The sequence below is a fragment of the Rhinoderma darwinii genome, chromosome 2, assembly GCF_050947455.1.
Source record: "Rhinoderma darwinii isolate aRhiDar2 chromosome 2, aRhiDar2.hap1, whole genome shotgun sequence".
Classification (NCBI taxonomy): Eukaryota; Metazoa; Chordata; class Amphibia; order Anura; family Rhinodermatidae; genus Rhinoderma; species Rhinoderma darwinii.
In genome coordinates, this window is record NC_134688.1 from 237,497,445 (window position 1) to 237,520,608 (window position 23,164).

The 23,164-nt window shown below is 42.2% G+C and overlaps 1 protein-coding gene across 2 annotated transcripts in view; it reads right to left on the reverse strand.

Annotated features, from left to right (window-relative positions):
- The window catches only part of DTX2 (deltex E3 ubiquitin ligase 2), a 60,003-nt gene that overhangs the window by 35,250 nt on the left and 1,589 nt on the right, over positions 1-23,164 (reverse strand). For both annotated transcript variants that reach the window (XM_075852981.1, XM_075852980.1), the window contains exon 2: positions 21,980-22,388. In XM_075852981.1, the coding sequence (XP_075709096.1) occupies positions 21,980-22,286 (307 nt within the window). In that variant the 5' untranslated portion in view covers positions 22,287-22,388. The remainder of the gene's footprint in view (positions 1-21,979; positions 22,389-23,164) is intronic.

Sequence of the window (23,164 nt, forward strand, 5' to 3'; positions counted from 1 at the left end):
TCTATTTGGGCCTTGTGAAGTTTTAGGTATATTTATCAAGTCCTTAAATTAACCTTATTAAATACATACAAAGAATATAAGTATCTGAACAAACATTGGCAACAAAGGATTTGAACCATTATAAAAAGAACACCCATTAGAGCAGGGGTCTCAAACTCGGCCGGGTAAATGGGCCACATATAGAAAAAATGGGAAGTTGACGGGCCGGATTACTTTCAAATTTGATACAATACAAAATTATCAATTAGTTATTTGAAATACTATAACACTATATTACTAGAATAATAATAATAATAATAATAATACATTACTATAATAATAGCGCTAGGTTTTAAATTTGAGAGAATTCTCCACATGCTTATTTCAACAATCCAGTTATCCAGTTTAAGTGTCGCTAAATGAAGTTCGGCAGCTCAGTTGGCAGCGTTTGGCAGACACACAAATGTCAAGAATGCAGATCGCGCCACAGTGCCCTCCGCAGATCGCGCCACAGTGCCCTTCGCAGATAAATACACACACACACACACACACAAAACTATAGATAGTACCACATCCCCCCTATAGGAGTGGAATCCCAAACCAGAGCATGCCGATGCACTGGCCTGGGATTCCTTTACTGTAGAATGGGCCCAACACACCCCACTCTGCTGACAGCACCACACACCCCCTCCATGTAGGTAGCTCCATTGAGACTCCCTCCTCGACCGGGGTGTGTAGCGTTGTCAAAAGTGAAGTGTGTGCGGCGCTACTACAGGGGCTTTCCACCACATGGGACTGTCGGGCCACTGCTCACCAACACGTTCTCAGCGCGTGAGGACTGACGTCATGAAGGAGTGCTCCTCCTTCCGACCGCTCTATCCACTACCCGCAGGCTTAACAATGCGTTCGCATCGCCAGAGGGCTAACATCATGAAGGAGCGATGCTCCTTCCAAATGCTCTCTCCACGGGTCGCAGAGGACAGCCTCAGGGGCCGCATGCAGCCCGCGTGACCCCTGAATTAGACCATGTGCACACGCAGCGGAAATTTTCAAATACGTAGATGGCTTGAAATTTTGTTCGCATCAGAGAGTGGGGCGTGACTTTTAAGGCCTTCTTCAAGCAACAGAGGTATTAAAAGCTTCCCACTTCCTGTTCAGTACAAAAAAATGGCAAACTACGCCAGGTACAACCTGGGTTGCTCACATTCAACAGGCAAGCTACGTGGTACACCAGTATCAGTAAGTGTGCAACAATGGGCCTCATGCATAAAATATGGAAAAAACTGTTAATGTCGCTCACAGCAACCAGATATTACCAATCCTGCTCTGGAAAAATGACAACTGGAATTTGATTTATTGCTATAGGCAACACTATCATTTTCTTAGGTTACATTCACATGTTGAAATTTAGTCATGGGTTTTTTCACTGTTATATGCATGTGGCCCAAAATGTATACACGAGAAAGATGGCTGCAGACAAAGCTAGGTTTACATGGATGTTTTCTACCAGTGGATCCTAGTCAAAGGGATCTGACGTGATCCGTTTAAAAACGCATCAAAGCTGTTAATAACTGAAGCCATGGGACCAATGTGGACAGCCGGGGTGACTAGATAACCGTGTGTTGAATTGAATGCAGTTCAGCTGTCCATTATATTGGATTATATTTTAAATCAATCTGCAGTAACCAGAACCCAAAAAACAAAAAAAAAAAAAAAAACACATGAGAGCTGCAATAATTAGATGATGCAATATGACAGAGGACTGTGAAAAAAAGGCACAGAAATAAAATATATATACACACACAGTGAAGGAAATAAGTATTTGATCCCTTACTGATTTTGTACGTTTGCCCACTGTCAAAGACATGAACAGTCTAGAATTTTTAGGCTAGGTTAATTTTACCAGTGAGAGATAGATTATATTAAAAAAAAACAGAAAATCACATTGTGAAAATTCTATATATTTATTTGCATTGTGCACAGAGAAATAAGTATTTGATCCCCTACCAACCATTAAGAGTTCAGCCTCATCCAGACCAGTTACACGCTCCAAATCAACTTGGTGCCTGCATTAGAGACAGCTGTCTTACATGGTCACCTGTATAAAAGACTCCTGTCCACAGACTCAATTAATCAGTCTGACTCTAACCTCTACAACATGGGCAAGACCAAAGAGCTTTCTAAGGATGTCAGGTACAAGATCATAGACCTGCACAAGGCTGGAATGGGCTACAAAACCATAATTAAGACGCTGGGTGAGAAGGAGACAACTGTTGGTGCAATAGTAAGAAAATGGAAGACATACAAAATGACTGTCAATCGACATCGATCTGGGGCTCCATGCAAAATCTCACCTCGTGGGGTATCCTTGATCCTGAGGAAGGTGAGAGCTCAGCCGAAAACTACACGGGGGGAACTTGTTAATGATCTCAAGGCAGCTGGGACCACAGTCACCAAGAAAACCATTGGTAACACATTACGCCGTAATGGATTAAAATCCTGCAGTGCCCGCAAGGTCCCCCTGCTCAAGAAGGCACATGTACAGGCCCGTCTGAAGTTTGCAAATGAACATCTGGATGATTCGGAGAGTGATTTGGAGAAGGTGCTGTGGTCAGATGAGACTAAAATTGAGCTCTTTGGCATTAACTCAACTCGCCGTGTTTGGAGGAAGAGAAATGCTGCCTATGACCCAAAGAACATCGTCCCCACTGTCAAGCATGGAGGTGGAAACATTATGTTTTGGGGGTGTTTCTCTGCTAAGGGCACAGGACTACTTCACCGCATCAATGGGAGAATGGATGGAGCCATGTACCGTCAAATCCTGAGTGACAATCTCCTTCCCTCCACCAGGACATTAAAAATGGCTCGTGGCTGGGTCTTCCAGCACGACAATGACCCGAAACATACAGCCAAGGCAACAAAGGAGTGGCTCAAAAAGAAGCACATTAAGGTCATGGAGTGGCCTAGCCAGTCTCCAGACCTTAATCCCATCGAAAACTTATGGAGGGAGCCGAAGATCCGAGTTGCCAAGCGACAGCATCGAAATCTTAATGATTTACAGATGATCTGCAAATAGGAGTGGGCCAAAATTCCATCTAACATGTGTGAAAACCTCATCATAAACTACAAAAAAGGTCTGACTGCTGTGCTTGCCAACAAGGGTTTTGCCCCCAAGTATTAAGTCTTGTTTGCCAAAGGGATCAAATACTTATTTCTCTGTGCACAAAGCAAATAAATATATATAATTTTGACAATGTGATTTTCTGTTTTTTTATATATAATCTATCTCTCACTGGTAAAATTAACCTAGCCTAAAAATTCTAGACTGTTCATGTCTTTGACAGTGGGCAAACTTACAAAATCAGAAAGGGATCAAATACTTATTTCCTTAACTGTATACACACAGTCCAAATACAGATGAAAACAGAACTCCAGCACACCTATATATTAGGCCATGTGCTCGATACCAGAGGATGAATCAGTTCCCCAACTTGAATATAAAACGACTATAGAGCAAAGTAACAGCACCAGGACTTCAGAGAGGATGAAACAAGGTGGATTTATTCACCTCAAGTGAGCGACGTTTCGGTTCATCATAGAATCTCTGAAGCTACTCTGGTGGTCGTGTATAATATACACACACACACACACACACACACACACACACACACAAAAGTTTAGGGTCACTTAGAAATTTCCTTATTTTTCCAAGAAAAGCAGTTTTTTTTCAATGAATATAGGATTAAATTAATCAGAAATACACTCGATACATTGTTAATGTGCTAAATCACTAGTCTAGCTGCAAACGTCTGGTTTTTAATGCAATATCTACATAGGTGTATAGAGGCCCATTTCCAGCAACCATCACTCCAGTGTTCTAATGGTACATTGTGTTTGCTAACTGTGTTAGAAAGCTAATGGATGATTAGAAAACACTTGAAAACCCTTGTGCAATTATGTTAGCACTGCTGTAAACAGTTTTGCTGTTTAGAGGAGCTATAAAACTGACCTTCCTTTGAGCTAGTTGAGAATCTGGAGCATTACATTTGTGGGTTCGATTAAACTCTCAAAATGGCTAGAAAAAGAGAGCTTTCATGTGAAACTCGACAGTCTATTCTTGTTCTTAGAAATGAAGACTAGTCCATGCGAGAAATTGCCAAGAAACTGAAGATTTCCTACAACGGTGTGTACTACTCCCTTCAGAGGACAGCACAAACAGGCTCTAACCAGAGTAGAAAGAGAAGTGGGAGGCCCCGCTGCAAAACTGAGCAACAAGACAGGTACATTAGAGTCTCTAGTTTGAGAAATAGACGCCTCACAGGTCCTCAACTGGCAGCTTCATTAAATAGTACCCGCAAAACGCCGATGTCAACATCTACAGTGAAGAGGCGACTTCGGGATGCTGGCCTTCAGGGCAGAGTGGCAAAGAAAAAGCCATATCTGAGACTGGCTAATAAAAGGAAAAGATTAATATGGGCAAAAGCACACAGACATTGGACAGAGGAAGATTGGAAAAAAGTGTTATTGACAGACGAATCGAAGTTTGAGGTGTTTGGATCACACAGAAGAACATTTGTGAGACGCAGAACAACTGAAAAGATGCTGGAAGAGTGCCTGACGCCATCTGTTAAGCATGGTGGAGGTAATGTGATGGTCTGGGGTTGCTTTGGTGCTGGTAAAGTGGGAGATTTGTACAAGGTAAAAGGGATTTTTAATAAGGAAGGCTATCACTCCATTTTGCAACGCCATGCGCAGCCAGCGCAGTCACCAGATCTCAACCCCATAGAGCTGTTGTGGGAGCAGCTTGACCGTATGGCACGCAAGAAGTGCCCATCAAGCCAATCCAACTTGTGGGACGGCCTTCTGGAAGCATGGGGTGACATTTCTCCCGATTACCTGAGCAAATTAACAGCTAGAATGCCAAAGGTCTGCAATGCTGTAATTGCTGCAAATGGAGCATTCTGTGACGAAAGCAAAGTTTGAAGGAGAAAATTATTATTTCAAATAAAAATCATTATTTCTAACTTTGTCAATGTCTTGACTATATTTTCTAGTCATTTTGCAACTCATTTGATAAATAGAAGTGTGAGTTTTCATGGAAAACACAAACTTGTCTGGGTGACCCCAAACTTTTGAACGGTAGCGTGTATATATATATATATATATATATATATATATATATATATATATATATATATATATATATATATCTGTCTATAGACAAAACCAAGATCCACAGTCACTGGTGAATCTCCCACATGACCCCTATAGTGTGCATGTAGGCTGCCTGTGTGTTTGATATCTAGGTGAGAGGCTTTGCACTCAATGGGGCGTTCACTCATGCAGGAGTTTTCTCGCAGCGAGTGTCCGTTGCGTGAAACTCACTGCATGATATTGTGGAGTTTTCACGCACCTACCTGCCCATTGAATTCAATGGGTGCGTGAAAACCATGCACCGCTCACGTATGCACTTGTGATTTGCGCATCAATTCAATTGAAAATAAAAAATGATGTGCTTTGCAAGTGCGTGAATAAAGCATGCCACCAGCAAGCACACTGATGCATAAGATAACACACACGGACAAGATTGACGCGTGTGATTCTGATACACTCATGTGAATGTAACCATATGGAAGTAAATCTAGGGCAGTGACAAGAAGCCACATTTCCGGCTACAGTGTCAATATCGGGTATGCAGATGCCTGAGGAAGTCATCGTGTCTGTTTTTACAAACTATCTGTGCAAACAATAAAAGGTGGAACAAGAAGTTACTGCTGAACGTGCATTAGAAGGGATGGCCTAGGAAGGGGTTATTGGTCTCCTGCATCCATCCTTTCTATGAACCCTGGTCACAGAATCATTCTTTACTACTGAGCAGATAGTGAGGAGTCTCTTTGACCCATCGGTTATGTAGTCTAGCAGTTGGCGACAGCTGCACACAGACCGGGCACTGCAAGGAGTCATGTAAACAAATTGCTGGTTCCCTTTTCTACAATACACGATAAAGTTTCGTTTATTTACTTCAAGTACTTTTGAGCGTTCAGTTTACGTGTACATCAAGTGTTTTATGCAGTGCATGTATACAATAATGTTACAGACAGACAGTAGACGCTTCCCAGGAAGATGATGAGAATAACAGGATGTAATATTTCTAACAAGCTGAGCAGCTGTACAAAAGGATCCTGACAGCTGGAAAGGTGGGGGGGGGGGGGGGGGTAAGGTTTAGATCTTTCCCTAACTACTTATACCAAGGACGGACAAAGTAATGTAGGTCAGGAGGCAGACTGATTTCTAGGCGATTCAGCTACCCGGCTATTCTTGAAGTGAAGCTTATCGTTTGACAAACTTCTGACATGTCAGAAGTTTGGATTGGTGGGGGTCCGAGTACGGGGACCCACACCAATCGCTAGAACTAAGCAGCTAAAGCACTCGTGTGAGCGCTCAGCTGCTTCGTGTCTGTTCGGCTTTTTCCGGAAAGCCGATGTATCGGAGTACGGGCTCATAGACTTTCTACTGAGTCCGTTCACCGATATATTTATTTCTGGAAAAAGCCGAACAGACACGAAAGAGCTGATGGCTCACACGAGCGCTTTAGCTGCTTTGTTCTAGCGATTTGGTGGGGATCTCCGTGCTCGGACCCCCACCAATCCAAACTTCTGACATGTCACTATGACATGTCAGAAGTTTGTTAAACGTTTAGCTACACTTGAAGCTCAAACCTCGACTTGGATATCCTGCCAGCAAATGTAAAATCTACCAATATGTTTATTAAATCTGTGTGCAGTTTTCAAGTACTTTTCAGCTTGTTTATACTCACAAACCGTTTATTTTAGTTTATCATTGCTTTATGTCAATTCAGCTGTAGTTTGTGTCAATGTCCAGGAAGTTCAGCTAAAGCCCCTTTCACACTGCTTTTCCCCTGCACATTTGATGTATGCGTCGGGAAAAGTCTGACCTACACGCTAAACATAGGCTGTGACGGACAGCCAACAGTGGCATTCATTTAACGTATAGGTCATGAACCCTCACAACCCTTTATTCATGACATATCCGTTAAAAGAATACCATAATAGCCTGAGGTGCGACTGATGCCACTGTTAGGCATCCATCACCCATAGACTAACGTATATGTCATGAAAAGCTCACGACAAACGTTTAACAGATCCATACAGGTGCATATGTCATCCATAAGCTCCCATGTTAAAACATATAAAACTCAGTATACATTTGCGGGATCCCGTTGTTTGTAATAGCATAGTCTACTACGCTTTCCATATTTAAAAAAAGATTTCCTGACGTACATGCTAAACGTAGGGCAAAAACGTGAACAGGCCTTAAATCTAGTAAAATATAAAAGCTTCATAGTGCTCTTAGATCCTCATGTACAGTATATCTGTGAAGCCTTTCCCTTCAAACGTCAGCTGAGGTGCATATCCCAAGATGTTTTTAAGTAGATTACTGGAGGTACGCTTGAACACATGACTAAGACTTGCATTGTGCATTCATGACTTACAGAGCTGGACTGTAGTGTACTTCAGATTGATTACTCTCAGGAAGTCTAAAAAAATTAAAATCCCTGCCTCCTTGATCACAACCTTATCTGACATACACTACATGGACAAACCTATTGGGACACACCTCTTAAAGGATGTATATGATTGGTGGGAGTCGACACCCAGACCAGGAACCGATCTGCCTCCGGGCACCAGATGTTATGAATTGGCCGGCGCAGGAAGCAGATGGCTCCGTACACTGTATAGAGGCTGTGCTGTGGTACTGCAATTCTGCTCCTATTCACCTGAATAGATGCAGAGCTGCAGTACCGCTGCTATACTGTGACCAGAGCCATTTGCTTTTGGCACGGACATCCGGTGTCTGGAGGCAGACGGAACAGGTGATCGGTGCGGGCTCCATGTGATGGATTACCACCGATCATTTATTGATGACCTATGCTGTAGAAAAGTCATTGGTGTGAAAAACCACCCAGTGCCCAGACAACCCCTTTAATCATTGAATTCAGGTGTTTTATTCAGTCTCATTGCCACAGGTGCATAAAACCAAGCCTCTAACCATGCAGTCTGCCTTTACAAACATTTGTGATGGAATGGGTCGTTCTAAAGAGCTCACTGAATTCCAGCGTGGTCCTGTAATAGGATGCCATAGTTGCAACAAGTCAGTTCGAGAAATTTCTTCCTTGCTAGATATCTACGATTAACTGTAAGTGGTATTATTGTAAAGTGGAAGTGTTTAGAAACCACAAAAACTCAGCCACAAAGGGGCAGACCACGGAAAGTTACAGAGTGGGGTCGCTAAGTGCGGAGGTGAATAGTGCATGAAAGTGGACAACGCTCTGCTGACTTAACTGCAGAGTTCCTCCACCGGCAAGAATATCCACACAAAAACTCTGCGCCCAGAGCTTCATGGCCGAGCAGCTGCATAGAAGCCTTACGTCACCAAGGATAATGGCAAACGTCAGACGGAAGGTGTAAAGCATGCCGCCCCTGGACTCTGGAATAGTGGAGTGATGAATCACGCTTTTTTATCTGGCAGTCTGATGGACAAGTCTAGTTTTGGCAAATGCCAGGAGAACTTTTCCTGCCTGACTGCAGTGTGCCAACTGTAAAGTTTGGTGGAGGAGGGATAAGGCTATGGGGTTGATTTTCAGAGTTTGGCCTGGATCCCTTAGTTCCAGTAAAGAGAAATCTTAATACTTCAGCATACTAAGACATGATGTACAATTGTACGCTTCCAACTTTATGGGAACAGTTTGGAGAAGACCCTTTTCTGTTCCAGCATGACTGTGCCCCAGTACAGAAAGCAAGGTCCATAACGGCATGGTTGGGTGAGTTTGGTGTGGAAGAACTTCAGTGACCCGCACAGAGCCCTGACCTCAACCCCATCGCACACCTTTGGGATGATCTAGGACAAAGATTGCAAGCCAGGTTCTCTCGTCCAACATCAGTGTCTGACCTCACAAATGCTCTTCTGGATGAACGGGGAAAAATTCTCACAGGACGCACTCCAAAATCTTGAAGAAAGCCTTCCCAGAAGAGTGGTAGCTGGTTTAGCTGTAAAGTGGGGACTAACTCCATAATTATAACTATGGAGTTGGAATGGGAAGTCATTAAAGCTTCTGAACGTGTAAGTGTCCCAATAATTTTGTCCATATGGTGCATCTCCAGTTCAGATTACCTCTAGAAACTTTTACATAAATACTTGTGAACGAGCTGCTTTAACCATTAACAAGACTCACTTTAACAAACCGCAGATTGTAGGTCTAGTAGCCCCCCCCCCCAAAGACTATGTACACTGCAGCGCCCATGGCCGCAGACCCCAGTTCCTACTCACTTCCGCTCCGTCCCGTAGAGTTTCTATTCTAGATTCTATTTTAAACTAGCCCCAATCACTCTGGACTATTTAAGGGGCCCTGCCCCTTCACTCCCTGCCTGAGCGTCGTTAGTAATTCCCATGCAAGTCTTTGCAAATGGTCCCTCAGTGTTATCCTGTTCCCAGGGTTCCCATGTCCGGCTACCTGTATCCTGTATCCCGTGCAGTGCGTTGTTCCTGAGCTTGTCTAGTGTTGGAGACGCGTCCTGATGCACCTACTGCCGTCCGCCACAACCTGCCACACCTACTGTGGTCCGTGACGTCTGGCACAACCGGTCCCATCCAGCCCCATTCGTGCTAAAACCTCTATCACGGTCTGGACTATTCAGGTACCCTTGTGCTGTACTTTCTATTGATTGGCCTTCTGTCTCCCCACTACTGCAGTGCGGCCTAGTGGGTCCACATATCGTGACAAGAACATTTTTAAATGGATTTTTTTTAAATTAAAAATCAATGTTTTTGATATGATCGATGATAGGTGGATCCTGTGAGTCAGAGACACGCAGCACCCACTGTCAACTGTGCCGTCAGTTCAGCTGGACTGACAGAATTGGCTGAGAAAGAACGATACAGCTTCTATTTAGACGGCATACATAGAAGCGGTGTCATAAAAAGTACAAACATTTTTGACTTTCTTAGACAACTGGGCATGTTTTTACTTTTCACCAAGTGGGCGTTGTGGAGAGTAGTGTATGACGCTGACCAATCAGCATCTCTCCATTCCATCTTCTCTCCATTCATTTATTCTGCACATAGTGATCCTGCTAGATCACGCTGTGCAGTCACATACTCAAACATTAACGTTACTGAAGTGTCTTGAGAGTTAATTAGACATCTCCTCTAGCCAACACGGGATGTCTATTCACAATGCCGACACTTCGGTAACGTTTGTGTGTGACTTACAGCACAGCACATCGAGATCACGTTGTGCTGTCATTTAAAGTGCGATCTCGCAAGATTACGCTTGCTGTGCTGTAAGTCACACACAAACGTTACCGAAGTGTCAGGATTGTGAATAGTTGGACGCGATGTCTATTTACTGTCAAGACACTTCAGTAACATTAATGTGTGTGTATGTGACTGCACATAGTGAACAACGCAGGATCACTATGTGCAGAGAAATGAATGGGGAGAAGTGTATGACTGATTGGTCAGCGACATACACTTTTCTACACAACGCCCACTTGGTTAAAAGTAAAAACACGCCCAGTTGTCTATTAAGAAAGTCATTAGCATAAAGCTAAAATAGGTCATAACTTGCTCAAAAATGATCGTTTTTCAAAATAAAAAAACACTGCTGTAATCTACAATACAGCGCCGATCACATTATGTACAAGATAGGCAACTTATAATGTGGTGACAGAGACTCTTGAAGCTTTTAATAAGACCCGCATTACATTCACTACTGTATATCATAATGCAGTTAAAGTTCCAATTTAGAGACATATTAAAAATCAGCGATACGTCAATCACAGCAGTGTTTTAACATGTTGACAATTTTTTTGTATTTATTTTTTTCATTTCATTACTTATTCAGTTTAGTTTTCTTTAAGTGGGATGTGGAGTTGGAAGTTATTTAACAGGAGTTTGACATTACTCTTTACAGAGGTGTAAAATTGCATAATGTTGTATAACCTGTCGTTAACACAAAGATGGTCCTAATAACCCAATGTAAAACGGACAATAAACACTCGGAAATAACACTGCTTGCAAAGCGGCACTTATGACTCTCTTAGATCCCTAAATAGTGACTCACATCTAGCGTGAGAGGATAGTTTAAAATGCATATCAAAAGATATTCAAGAATTAGAAATTTTCTAAACATTGCTTTGGATGGATCTGGATTTTTTGGGCAAGTCATTCTTTGTTAAATCTCCACATTAAGACGGAATCTGTCAACTGCTTTTACACCTTAACCCGTTAGTGACCGCCAATACGCCTTTTAACGGCGGCCACTAACGGGCTTTATTCTGATGCATGTGCCTTTTTACGGCGCTGCATCAGGATAAAGTAAACAGAGCAGGGAGTGTCAGATCTCCCTGCTCTCAGCTGCTAGAGGCAGCTGAGGGCTGGGAGCGTCCCTGCTCTGCCGGGTGAGATCGATATTAGTATCGATCTCACCTGTTTAACCCTTCAGATGCGGTGCGCAATAGCGTGCACCGCATCGGAGTGGTTTTGGAGAGAGGGAGAGAGCTCCCTCTCTCCCCACCGACACCCGGCGATAAGATCGCCGAGTGTCTGTGTCTCTAATGGCAGCCGGGGGCCTAATAAAGGCCCCCAGGTCTGCCTGGAGAGAATGCCTGCTAGATCATGCCGGAGGCATGACCTAGCAGATGCCTGTCCGTTTTAAACGGACAGGCAGTAATACACTGCAATACAAAAGTATTGCAGTGTATTATAATAGCGATCGGAGAATCGCATATTATAGTCCCCTAGTGGGACTAGTAAAAAAGTGGAAAAAAAAGTCTAATAAAGTTAATTAAAAAAAACATTTGAAAAAAAATGAAAAACCCAGCTTTTCCCCTTACAAAATGCTTTACTATTAAAAAAACGAAATAAAGTAAAAAAGTTATACATATTTGGTATCGCCGCGTCCGTAACGACCCCGACTATAAATCTATTACATTATTTAACCCGCACGGTGAACGCCGTAAAAAATTTAATAAAAAACGATGGAAAAATTGCTGTTTTCTGTGAATCCTGACTTTAAAAAAAATGTGATAAAGAGATCAAAAAGTCGCATCTACTCCAAAATGGTACCAATAAAAACTACAAGTCTTCCCGCAAAAAAAAAAGCCCTCATATGACCGCATCGGCGAAAAAATAAAAACGTTACGGCTCTTCAAATATGGAGACACAAAAACAAGTCATTTTGAAAAAAAAACGTTTTTACTGTGTAAAAGTAGTAAAACATACAAAAACGATACAAATTTGGTATCGTTGCAATCGTAACAACCCGCTGAATAAAGTTAGTGTTATTTATATCACACGGTAAACGCTGTTGATTTAAGACGCGAAAAAGTGGCGAAATTTCAGGTTTTTTTCTATTCCCCCCCAAAAAAAGTTAATAAAAGTTAATCAATAAATAATATGTCCCCCAAAATGGTGCTATTAAAAAATACAACTTGTCCCGCAAAAAACTAGACCTTATACAGCTATGTCGACGCAAAAATAAAAAGGTTATAGCTCTTGGAATGCGCCGATGGAAAAACGTAAAAAATGGCTTGGTCATTAAGGGGTTAAAATTTCTGAAAGAGCGATATAGGGTAGGGGGAAGACATTGTAAACATACCTTTGGTTTCGGTCTTTTAAGTGGCATGAATAAGAAATCGATTTAATTCCCCTGCCACTGAAGTCAAAAGTGTCAATGAGGTGGGCATGTAAAGTGGAAGCGCTCCTGGCTTCTCACTGCATGCGGCCAGTCCTGCCCCCCCTGCTCGGAGTGACAGCTCTAGCGGTCTTCTGAGTGTTTCTAGAGTCGTCACTCTGAGTTGAAAGTGGCACTTACGACAGCTATGCCGGAATAATCAAACATTGATTTTTCGTTTACGCAAGTTGCATGACCAAGACAAAAGGTCTGTCTGCTGACAAATTCCCTTTAGGGTATGTGCACACGTAGTGACCAAAAACGTCTGAAAATACAGAGCTGTTTTCAAGGGAAAACAGCCCCTGATTTTCAGACGTTTTTTGAGCAACTCGCGTTTTTCACGTCCGTTTTTGGAGCTGTTTTCATTGGAGTCTATGAGAAAACAGCTCCAAAAACGTCCAAAGAAGTGTCCTGCACTTCTTTTGACGAGGCTGTATTTTTACGCGTCGTCGTTTGACAGCTGTCAAACGACGACGCGTAAATTACAGGTCGTCTGCACAGTACGTCGGCAAACCCATTCAAATGAATGGGCAGATGTTTGCCGACGTATTGTAGCCCTATTTTCAGACGTAAAACGAGGCATAATACGCCTCGTTTACGTCTGAAAATAGGTCGTGTGAACCCAGCCTTAAGGGGGTTGCCTTTATGGCCATTCTTGCAACATAAACTTTTAATGGAAGTGGTCTTTATAAAAGCTCTCTAAAGCGTGGCCATACACATTAGATAGCAGTCAGCCTTAGGGTATGTGCACACGATAGCAGGCATTTACGTCTGAAAAGACAGACTGTTTTCAGGAGAAAACAGCTGCCTCGTTTCAGACGTAAATGCTCCTCCTCGCATTTTGCGAGGCTTCTCTGACAGCCGTAAATTTTGAGCTGCTCCTCATTGAGTTCAATGAAGAACGGCTCAAATTACGTCTGAAAGAAGTGTCCTGCACTACTTTTGCCGAGGCTGTATTTTGTCAAACGACGACGCGTAAATGACAGGTTGTCTGCACAGTACGTCGGCAAACCCATTCAAATGAATGGGCAGATGTTTGCCGATGTATTGTAGCCCTATTTTCAGACGTAAAACGAGGCATAATACGCCTCGTTTACGTCTGAAAATAAGTCACGTGAACCCAGCCTAATTCTCATTCGGCCGACAGCTATTCCTACCGTTCAACATGTTGAAGTCCAACTGACCGATCCTTCTCTTCCCCGACATCTGCTGTCAGGGTGGCCCTATATACATTCGATGGTCGGCCGATCCTGCTGAAAATCAGCATGTTCAGCCAACATTAATGTGTATGGCCACCTTAACTCTAGGCTTTCAGAGAATATGGCCTCTATATTCTGGTAATGGCATCTGGTAGACCACCACTTGGAGTTGCTCTGTACTTACTTCATGCTTTTAAGGCTATATTCAGACAGCTGTAATATGGCTCTATACAGGAGCTGAATATTTTGTGGCATAATTGGTATTGGATCCCATCAGGAGAAAGAAGGGAAACCTTTTCCAGAGGACCAGATTGGAAAGAGTTTGGTTTTGTTCAGAAACAATGTGATCCATTTATTGGTACTAAAAATTCAGTTCCTGCACGGAACAATATCACAGGGAGAGACACACACATACTGCACGTTGGATCACAGAAATATTGCCTAATGTACCGAATTGTAACTAGTACAATAGTTTTATATAACAGCTTTGAATGTCTATATGAACTGCTTATCAATGGAGGTCTAATTCATCCATGCACAAATTCTTTGTACCCTATATAGAAGAAATTCGGAATTTTAAGCCTCATATATATATATATGTAAAGATGCACTGTGTAGGTCAGTCTATGATAAATACGCAAGCGTCAGTCTGTACCTTGTTCACGGCATGTCAAAATTAGGTTTCCGCACTACGATATCATTTAATCAGACGTAGCAAGAAAAGAGATTAGTGGCTGCGGAGAGTTCCAACGTCCAGATGTTAAGTCACAAATAAATGATCGCCTCTTTATTATATTTACACTACAGTGTAAATATAACATTGTAATGCGGTCATTGTCAGAAGTGTTTTTCACGAACACCGCTTCCTAAAGTGTCAGCTTAATAGGATTCCCGTATGGGAATCATATTTGGCCCATAATTGGAGTAGCCAAAACGGCACAAAAAATAAATAAAAAAATGATGCCATTGGACTCCTGAGATGACGTTTCATGCCATGTGACTGCTGCAGCCAATCACAGGTTGCAGCATCATCACGGGAGGCAGGACTGCAGGGAGAACATAGGGACATGTCGCTATAACACCCGGGGGGGGGGGGGGTTTAGGGGGGGTATTGCCTTTTTTTTTTTTTGCCGACTGTTTTCTGCGGCAGAGGTTCCAGACAAAAGTCAACCACTATTTGGTAAGTTTTTTGGTCGGAATTCCATGAAAGTGCTAGGATGGATGCAATGCATACTTCTATGCATCGTAACCGCCTTGTATTAACATATCCCTAGAGAGGATCAGTCACTGGTGACCCGCTTAATTAACGTACAGTATCAAATGTTTAGACACGCCTACTAGGGATTTTCTTGGAGGTATTTAAGCGACATCCTTTTCCTAAAGTCTTGAGAGGGTTTGCACATATGTTGAGCTAGTGTTAGCTGCTTTTTCTTACCCAGCTGGTCCTACCCATCACGAACCATCTCTAGTTTAGGTAAGGTGACTATGGAGGCCAGATCATAGGATGCAGCAGTAAATCCCTCTCATTCTGTGTCAAATTTTTCTTACACAATCTGAAGGGGTGTTTTTGGTCACTGTCCTGTTAAAAATGACAGGCCAACTAAGTGAAAAACAGATGGTATGGTGCGTCACTGCAGATTGCTGTGGCAGCCATGATGCTTTACTACAAAAATTAAAAAAGGCATCCTCACACAATCACATCTACATTCAGAAATCTGCTTTCCTTATGTGCTATTTTCTGGCATGATTGACAACCCTCAACCTGGGATACAACTTCCCAGCCAGCTTCGGCGCATGCGCAGTGATGCGAGTTGTCTGGGGCACGTCAGTGAAGCCAGAAGGCGTGCGTTCAGGGGACCAGCCAGTGTGACTCGTCAGAGGAGCAGCTCCACCCTCATGACTCTTCACAGGTAATTTGCACGCGGCACAAATTTTATTAGTTGTTTCAGCAACAAACAATATGGATAAGGATATATTTAGAAACCGCTTTCCCTACAGTAGAAGTCAGTGGTGGCAATTTAGTAGCGCCAAACGTAATGATCGTTTCGCTTTAAACGATTATATAATTTGAAAGATAGGGTTAGAATGAAAGTGCTTATCTATATGGTTAACATATAGGTGAATGTCCTTCTTCCCTAAAGATAAAGAATGCGATGTTTGAGTGCATACATGTGTGATATTTCCTTTTCAGGGAGGAACAATATAGTAAAATGTCCCTTGGGAATAGAAATGAACAATGCCTTGCTAAGTGATCCTATTCCAAGAAATGATAATCCTGTCAAGGAAAACAAAAACAGGTATTGCACACCCATCCGTCTCTTTCAGATGACGACATTTTGACACAAATTTCTCTTTGCACTTTGTATACACTCGACTGGCAGAAGAAAAATCCAGAAAAAGCTCTGCTCTCAGGACCATTACTTTATTTCCAGTATCTCCAGTCCTGATCACCTCCACAAACATTTACCTATGGAATATGGGGACTTTTACACAGGGAGGGGTGGGGGATCATGTACAAAATTGTGACATCAAGCAAAAAGTCACAACGATTGGCCAGTGTAAACACGTGTAGCGATTACACCATCAGCAAGAATACGCTCACTCATCGTTGACCACATTTTTTATGTTGACCTAAAAATTATCGTTTGTCAGCGGTATATTCTCTCATGTAAAGTGGCACCAGCTAGCCGTCAGTAGACGAGATAGGAGGTATGCAATTGTTGGCTGGAAAGCTAAGCGATCTCAAAAGCGATCGACTTAACGAAGAAACATATGGATTAATGCTACACATGGCCGCGTGTCGTTTAGATCGGCACGCTTTACAAATATATAGTCACATGTACACGGACCCCATGTCTGACTATTACTGCCATGTAATCAGACAGCCTATCTGGCTCGCTCTAGGGATTAAGGCTGTCTGATCACCTAACCCCAGTCATTAAGTTACTCCGGTTTACCCAGCGATTTCTAAAGGTTATCCCTCACCTTGTTTGTTAGACACATTGAAAAGAGCTAGGCTCCCCGCCATAGCCACAAGAGGGATAGCCCTTTGTGTTAATGGGTTAATGCAGCATTAGGATTTATTTCCCATTGCTTATCTAGCTCGAACATAGTTTGTAGCTCTCTTGCAAGCATAGATGTATAATTTATGAAACCTTTCCCTGGAAGTGTCTATCCTGCCAGCTCCTTTCACCACCAGAATGGGGGCAGCCTGACAGTCCCTTGACGTCTTACATCAGTGAAATGTATTTCTGGTCATGTAGGATTTCAACATGCCCAACCCTCTGTTCCCATGGAAGATAAGCTGGTGCTAGAGGTGCCTGACAGCAGCTTTTGCCCTGCTGAAATAATCATCTGCGCAGGCATGGAGAAGTCCGGACAGCTGGCAGCAGATCAAGATGATGCCTCAGCAGTGCAGTGGGTGAAGGTGGGGGTAGCATGTGCAATACAGGCCCCTTTGGCTTTATACTGAGTGACACCGGTCATCAGCTGGGAGCGGCACAAGAAAATGGGGACCTAGTGAGGTCATCAGTTGCTAGGCAGGTGCCCAAAACTGTTGGGGGTGCTGCACTACAGTGGTTGCTGGAATTATTCATTATCCAGTCTGAAAGATTGCCTAATAAATAATTACAAAGGGGAACTTTGGTTTTCATCAAGTTGGTGTTGTTGTTACAGATGTAAAATCTATCTTGGCACGCTGCCAAATCTTGCAAAAAGTAAATATATGCCCATATAAACATCCCAGGTGACTAAACCGTTTCCACCCTTTAAAAACATGTTTGTTACCTGCCCTTTCAATGGAACAAAAAATAGGTTAATACAAAATGCACTTGCTAAACCTACCCTGTACACCGCATTTGTTCCATACAGGACTTTCAGATTGCTTCACTGCCTCACAGGAAATCCCCACAGCGACCAGCTCAGATCACTCAGTCTTATTTAGGGGAATTTACAGTCATGGCTAAAATCAGGATGCATAACTGGTGTCTATAAACTAGATCAGCATTTTGGAATACATTCATATTAACGCCTGTCCAGTCAGGGAATGGTGGGCATGCTAACAATTACAGTTACACACCACCAGCGCTTGCTTACAGCATAAATAACAGAACAACTTGCATTTACTGCTGCCGCTACAGCTCCTGAGTGTCTCCATGGTAACAGCCTACAAACAAACCCTGTGCAGTCTGATCCAACAATAATAGCCCCCATGTGTTCCCTTTCTCATACGGACATCCATTTGGTAGGTTATCAAGAAGTAGGCATCATATGGGAGTGTTCACACAGCGTTTTATGTTAGGCAGTAAAAAAAAAAAAAAATCTACCTAAAAAAGGAATTTTGAGGCAAATTCTGAATTGCCAACGTTTTTCACACTTTTCGCGGGGTGTTTTCAGGATTTCAAAACCGCTCGGCAACCGCCGCCTGGGAAAATAAAAATCTCTGCCTTCCGTTGAAATCAACGGAAGACTATATGGGGTGTTTCTTGTCGCGGATTCCAACACGGTTCTGAGTAAAAATCAGCACAAAAAAAGTGCCATGTGAACTACCCCCCTTTAAGATGCCAATATAAATTCAGGATTACACTATATAGAGTTTGTTTGTAGTCTGTTGCCATGGATACATATTGGTCTCCATATGAGCTGCAGACACAAAATGATAGATTTTTTAATTAAAGCGTACCTCCGACTATACATAACTTTCCATAAAGCAATACTACTAGAGAAGAAACGTTGTAATATATCTTATTACAGAAAAATGCCTTACGTACTACAGTTGCAGGAGAGTGGATGAAATTTTAAGAAAAATCTCACGCCAAGGAAAGAATTCCTCATGGAAAACTCACATACGTTGCAGATTTCATTTCCGTAGCATGTCAAGTAAGTCTTTCTGCAGATTTTCACAGCGGGTTTCACTACTTTCAATAACAGGGGTGTTATCCGCAATGAAATAAACAAACAAATTTTGCCCAAAAAAATCCATATGGATTTTGTGGCCAAATCCCTAACAGATTTTTTTGTGTCCTATGCAGATTCACCCTAAGGTACCAGCACCCCAATCTTATTCACATGACTGGCACTGTAATCCCCGGTGGATTTTCTGCACAAAAAATCTGCAGCACTTCGGACCCATGCGTGAAGGAGGGAGGCACGGGGGAGGAGGAAAGGAATCCGATAAGTGAATAGGCATTTTTCTGCAATAAGCTATATTACAAAGTTTCTTATCTTTGCCTGCACTATTGAGTTATGAAAAGTTATTTATAACTGGGAGGTTCTCGAAAACAATTTTCAAAACTACATTTGTCATTTTAGATGCATAAAAACAATTTTAAGAAAAGGTTCTCTGATCTAAGACATTTCCCAGTCAGGAGAACAATCGTCACTAGATACCTCTGGTTTAAATATTAGAGTCTTATTCCGCAGGGAACATTTCTCCTTCTCAACATTTTCTCTGCCGGATGATTTCAGCAAGAAGCTTGCAAAAAATGTGAAGACGACCGACAAATGAGCATTTGCTTAAGGTCTTTTTTTTTCTTTTAACTTTACCCTTTACGGCTGGGGCTATGAGAGACTTTTTGCTAAGCGATTATAATGCTCTAGTCATAAAGAAACAGGAAAATAAGTGGTGTAGAGACTGGTATTGAAGTGCAGCAGAATAAAGAGTCACTACACTGCGTTTTCCCACAGCATGTGTTTTTGACATGTCTTGGACGCGTTTTTTTCAGTATGTAAAACGCGGCAAAACTGCGTCAAATATAGTGTGTGAACAAGGCCTTACTTTCCCCTTAGCTGGTTAGGTCCAAGGCTCTCACCCTGTGCTCCATATACTCCAGGAGAAGGTTGACACGTCAGCAGGACTACTCGCACTGTTCTCATGGTGTGATTTTAATGTGCAGCACATTGTATGGTCATAGCTTTGGGGTAGTTTGATGTAATTTATGTGAGGGGGGGAGGTAATTGGCTCAGTAATACTGAGAAAAACTGTGTTAGGCCACGTTCCGAAGTGGCGGATTTTCTGTGGACTTATCTAAAGCAAATTCGTGGCATGATTTGCATCAAATTAATAATGCAGATTTTGCTGTGTATTTCGCCCTTTCCATTGTGATGTGTGAAATCCACAGCAAATCCTGAAATTCAGCAGCCTGACGATAATTCCATGCAGATTTTTTTCCCATGGAACGTGCATACAGTTTTATTAAACCACATTCACATGAAAAGATTGTACTGTACGTCATTGCGGATTGTAAAATCCACAACAAATCTTCAGCAAATCTGCCGCATGTCACCTGGACAGATGCCTTTATTATTAGCATGTCGGATATGTCCGGAGCGCTCACTGACAGGCAGTGAGATCTAGAAGCATATATCCAGACCGCCACTGTATTAGTGTTTAACTTTCTCTCTAACTTAAATGGTTTTTTTAGTGAGACTTCCCCCCTTAAACCTAATGCATCACGATTCAAATAAAATATATGAAAATACAAAGCTATGCTATAAAGATAAAGATTTTTTTTTACATACCATATTTTTTGGACTAGAAGACTAACTTTTTAGCAAGAATAAATCCTGCTAAAATATCCCTGCGTCCTATAGTCGGCAGTCAAGTGGCGCCAGAGCCCCCTGAGCGCTTCCTTAATAACCCCTTCACGACCCATGCTGGCATGTCATGGAGCAGGGGGGGGGGGTATGTTTGGAGTGGGTCCACGCGCTGAGCCCACTTGATACACTGCAGGGGTCAGCTGTGTTTTACAGCCGACAAGCTGCTCTAATGGCCAGGAACAGGAACGATCGCGCTGTTCCTGGCTGTTTAACTAGTTAGAGGGGTTTTCCCATGAGGGGGGGGGGCACCGACGGTTATCATGGCAACCCGAGGGCCTAATGAAGGCCCCCACGTCTGCCTTTGCTAAGCCAAACCTCCAGCAGGGCTTAGCCGGAGCCTGTAAAAATGACAATACATTTGTATTGCAGTATATTGTACCAGCGATCTAAAGTTCGGTCATTCATGCCCCCTATGGGAACTAAAGAAATGTGTAAAAAAAAAGTTAAATACATTTTCAGGAGGGTAAAAAAAAAATATATATATATATATATATATATATATATATATATAAATAAATAAAACTCCCATTTTACCATTTTTTCCCACCAGACACAGAAAATTTGCATCGCTGCATCCGTAAAAGTCCGAACTAATACAATAAACCATTATTTAACTCGCACGGTCAACTGTGTAAAAAAAAAATACAAAATTAGAACACCAGAATTTTTGTTTTTTGGTTACCTTAGCTAAAAAAAAAAAAAAAAAAAGTGTTCAAGAATTCCTATGTACTCAAAAATGGAGCCAATAGAAACTACAGGTCGTCCCGCAAAAAAATAAGCCCTCACACCGCTCAATCGATAAAAAAATATATATAAAAGTTGAGCCCTATTCAGATGAGCTTATTTCACGTCCGTGCGCTGTCTTTTTTTTTTCACGGACAACACACAGACCTATGAACTTCAATGAGGCTATTCAGACATGCGTTGGTTTTCACACAGCGTGTGTCCGTTGCGTGAAACTCATTGCATGTCCTATTTTTTTTGCATTTTTGCGCACCACTCAGCCCATTGAAGTCCATGGGTGCGTGAAAAAAAATGGGCAGCACACGGACAACATCCATGTGCTGTCTGTGTTTTTCATGCACCAGTTGCTAAAGAAACGATGAGGACCTTCAGTTTTTTTGCGGACGTAAAAAACGCATGACGTACACGCGTAAAACTGCAGACGTGCACCTTACAACACAACACAAGAAAAAAAAGCTGCGTTTTTGACGTACGCAAAAGCGACACGTTCAGGTGAATCTAGCCTTTTGCCTCTCAGAATGTGGTGAAACAGAAAGATGTTTTTTTAACAACTAGTTTTCTCTTTGTAAAAGTAGTAAAATAATTAATTATTTTTTCCTATTTTCTGTTGTCTTATAGTCTGAAAAATACGGTAATGGTCAAAAATCTGAATCATCTAATCAAATTCTAAAACTTATCATAAAAATCAGACAACGCACACACTCACCTGTGTCTTGGCGAAACTGAGCAAGAGTTGCGATATCAATAACGTATGGAGCCAACTTAGGATCAGCTTGTCCAAGTGCAATACTACTGCTGCTCCCAAGCGCACGGGTATTCTTCTGCTGCTGGTAGGATTGCATACATTGCTCAATATAGTTGCTCACTTTACTGCTGTACGGTCTCCATTTACCAAGTTCATCTTGCCATTCCCAGACCGCCACCGCAAGAGATCCTGAATTCCACTGGCTTGCCACTGTAGAAGGTCCAGATGGGCCTGCAGCTCCCCCACTTTGAGGTGGGCCTGCCGCCATTCTATATGATGAACAATTATTTTTCTCCGATAAAAACGACGCTACAGTTTAAACGATCCTTTCACTATCAGTAGTGGTTTCTTCACGTACCATCTTCTCGACCTATAAAAAAAAAACAAGGAGCTAGATTACTTGGTACAATGGTTACTATAATCCACGTGTAGCGGTGTACAAGAACGAAAACATAGTATTCCGCTTCACATTACTTATGAAAGAATTAGCTGCCGTGTGTGAACGTACGCTTACTAAATATTTGATTCTATTAATGTTGGAGGGAATATAATTAGTAAAATAATCAATATGCCAGCAATATAGATAGAGGTGGATTTTTTCCGCTTATTTACGCAGCGTGGGGATTCGATTTATTCAAATCTCATCCACTCTGCTGCTACTGTAGAATGCTGCGGATTTACGCTACATGTGAACCCGGCCTAACTCTGGTTCTGGGAGTTGTTTAAATGGCAGCTCTAAGGACCTGCAATTTTAACCCTTTATGAGAATCCTATAGATGTCCTTCATTAAAGTGACCGTGGCTCTTACAGTTTTAGTAGGAACACTATTAGAAAACACTCCTGTCTAAGTTGCTTAGATACAACTGTGAATACTAACCATGTACTCATTTAGAAATCTAAAAAATACTTCACAGTGAACGCCGGAGGCTGTGGCGAAACCGGAGCTTTATTATACTAGAGAAAATCCGAGCAAGACTGCTATACCGCCAGATGTCCCGCAATGGTCATATAAGCCATGCACTGGAATTCGACAGTCACTCGTACTCTATTCTTCCCCATTACTGGAGATTACACTCTGAGAAATGGTATTATATTGCTTTCTGTATGTCATTCTGATATATACATAACGGGTACGCCGCCTTTTTT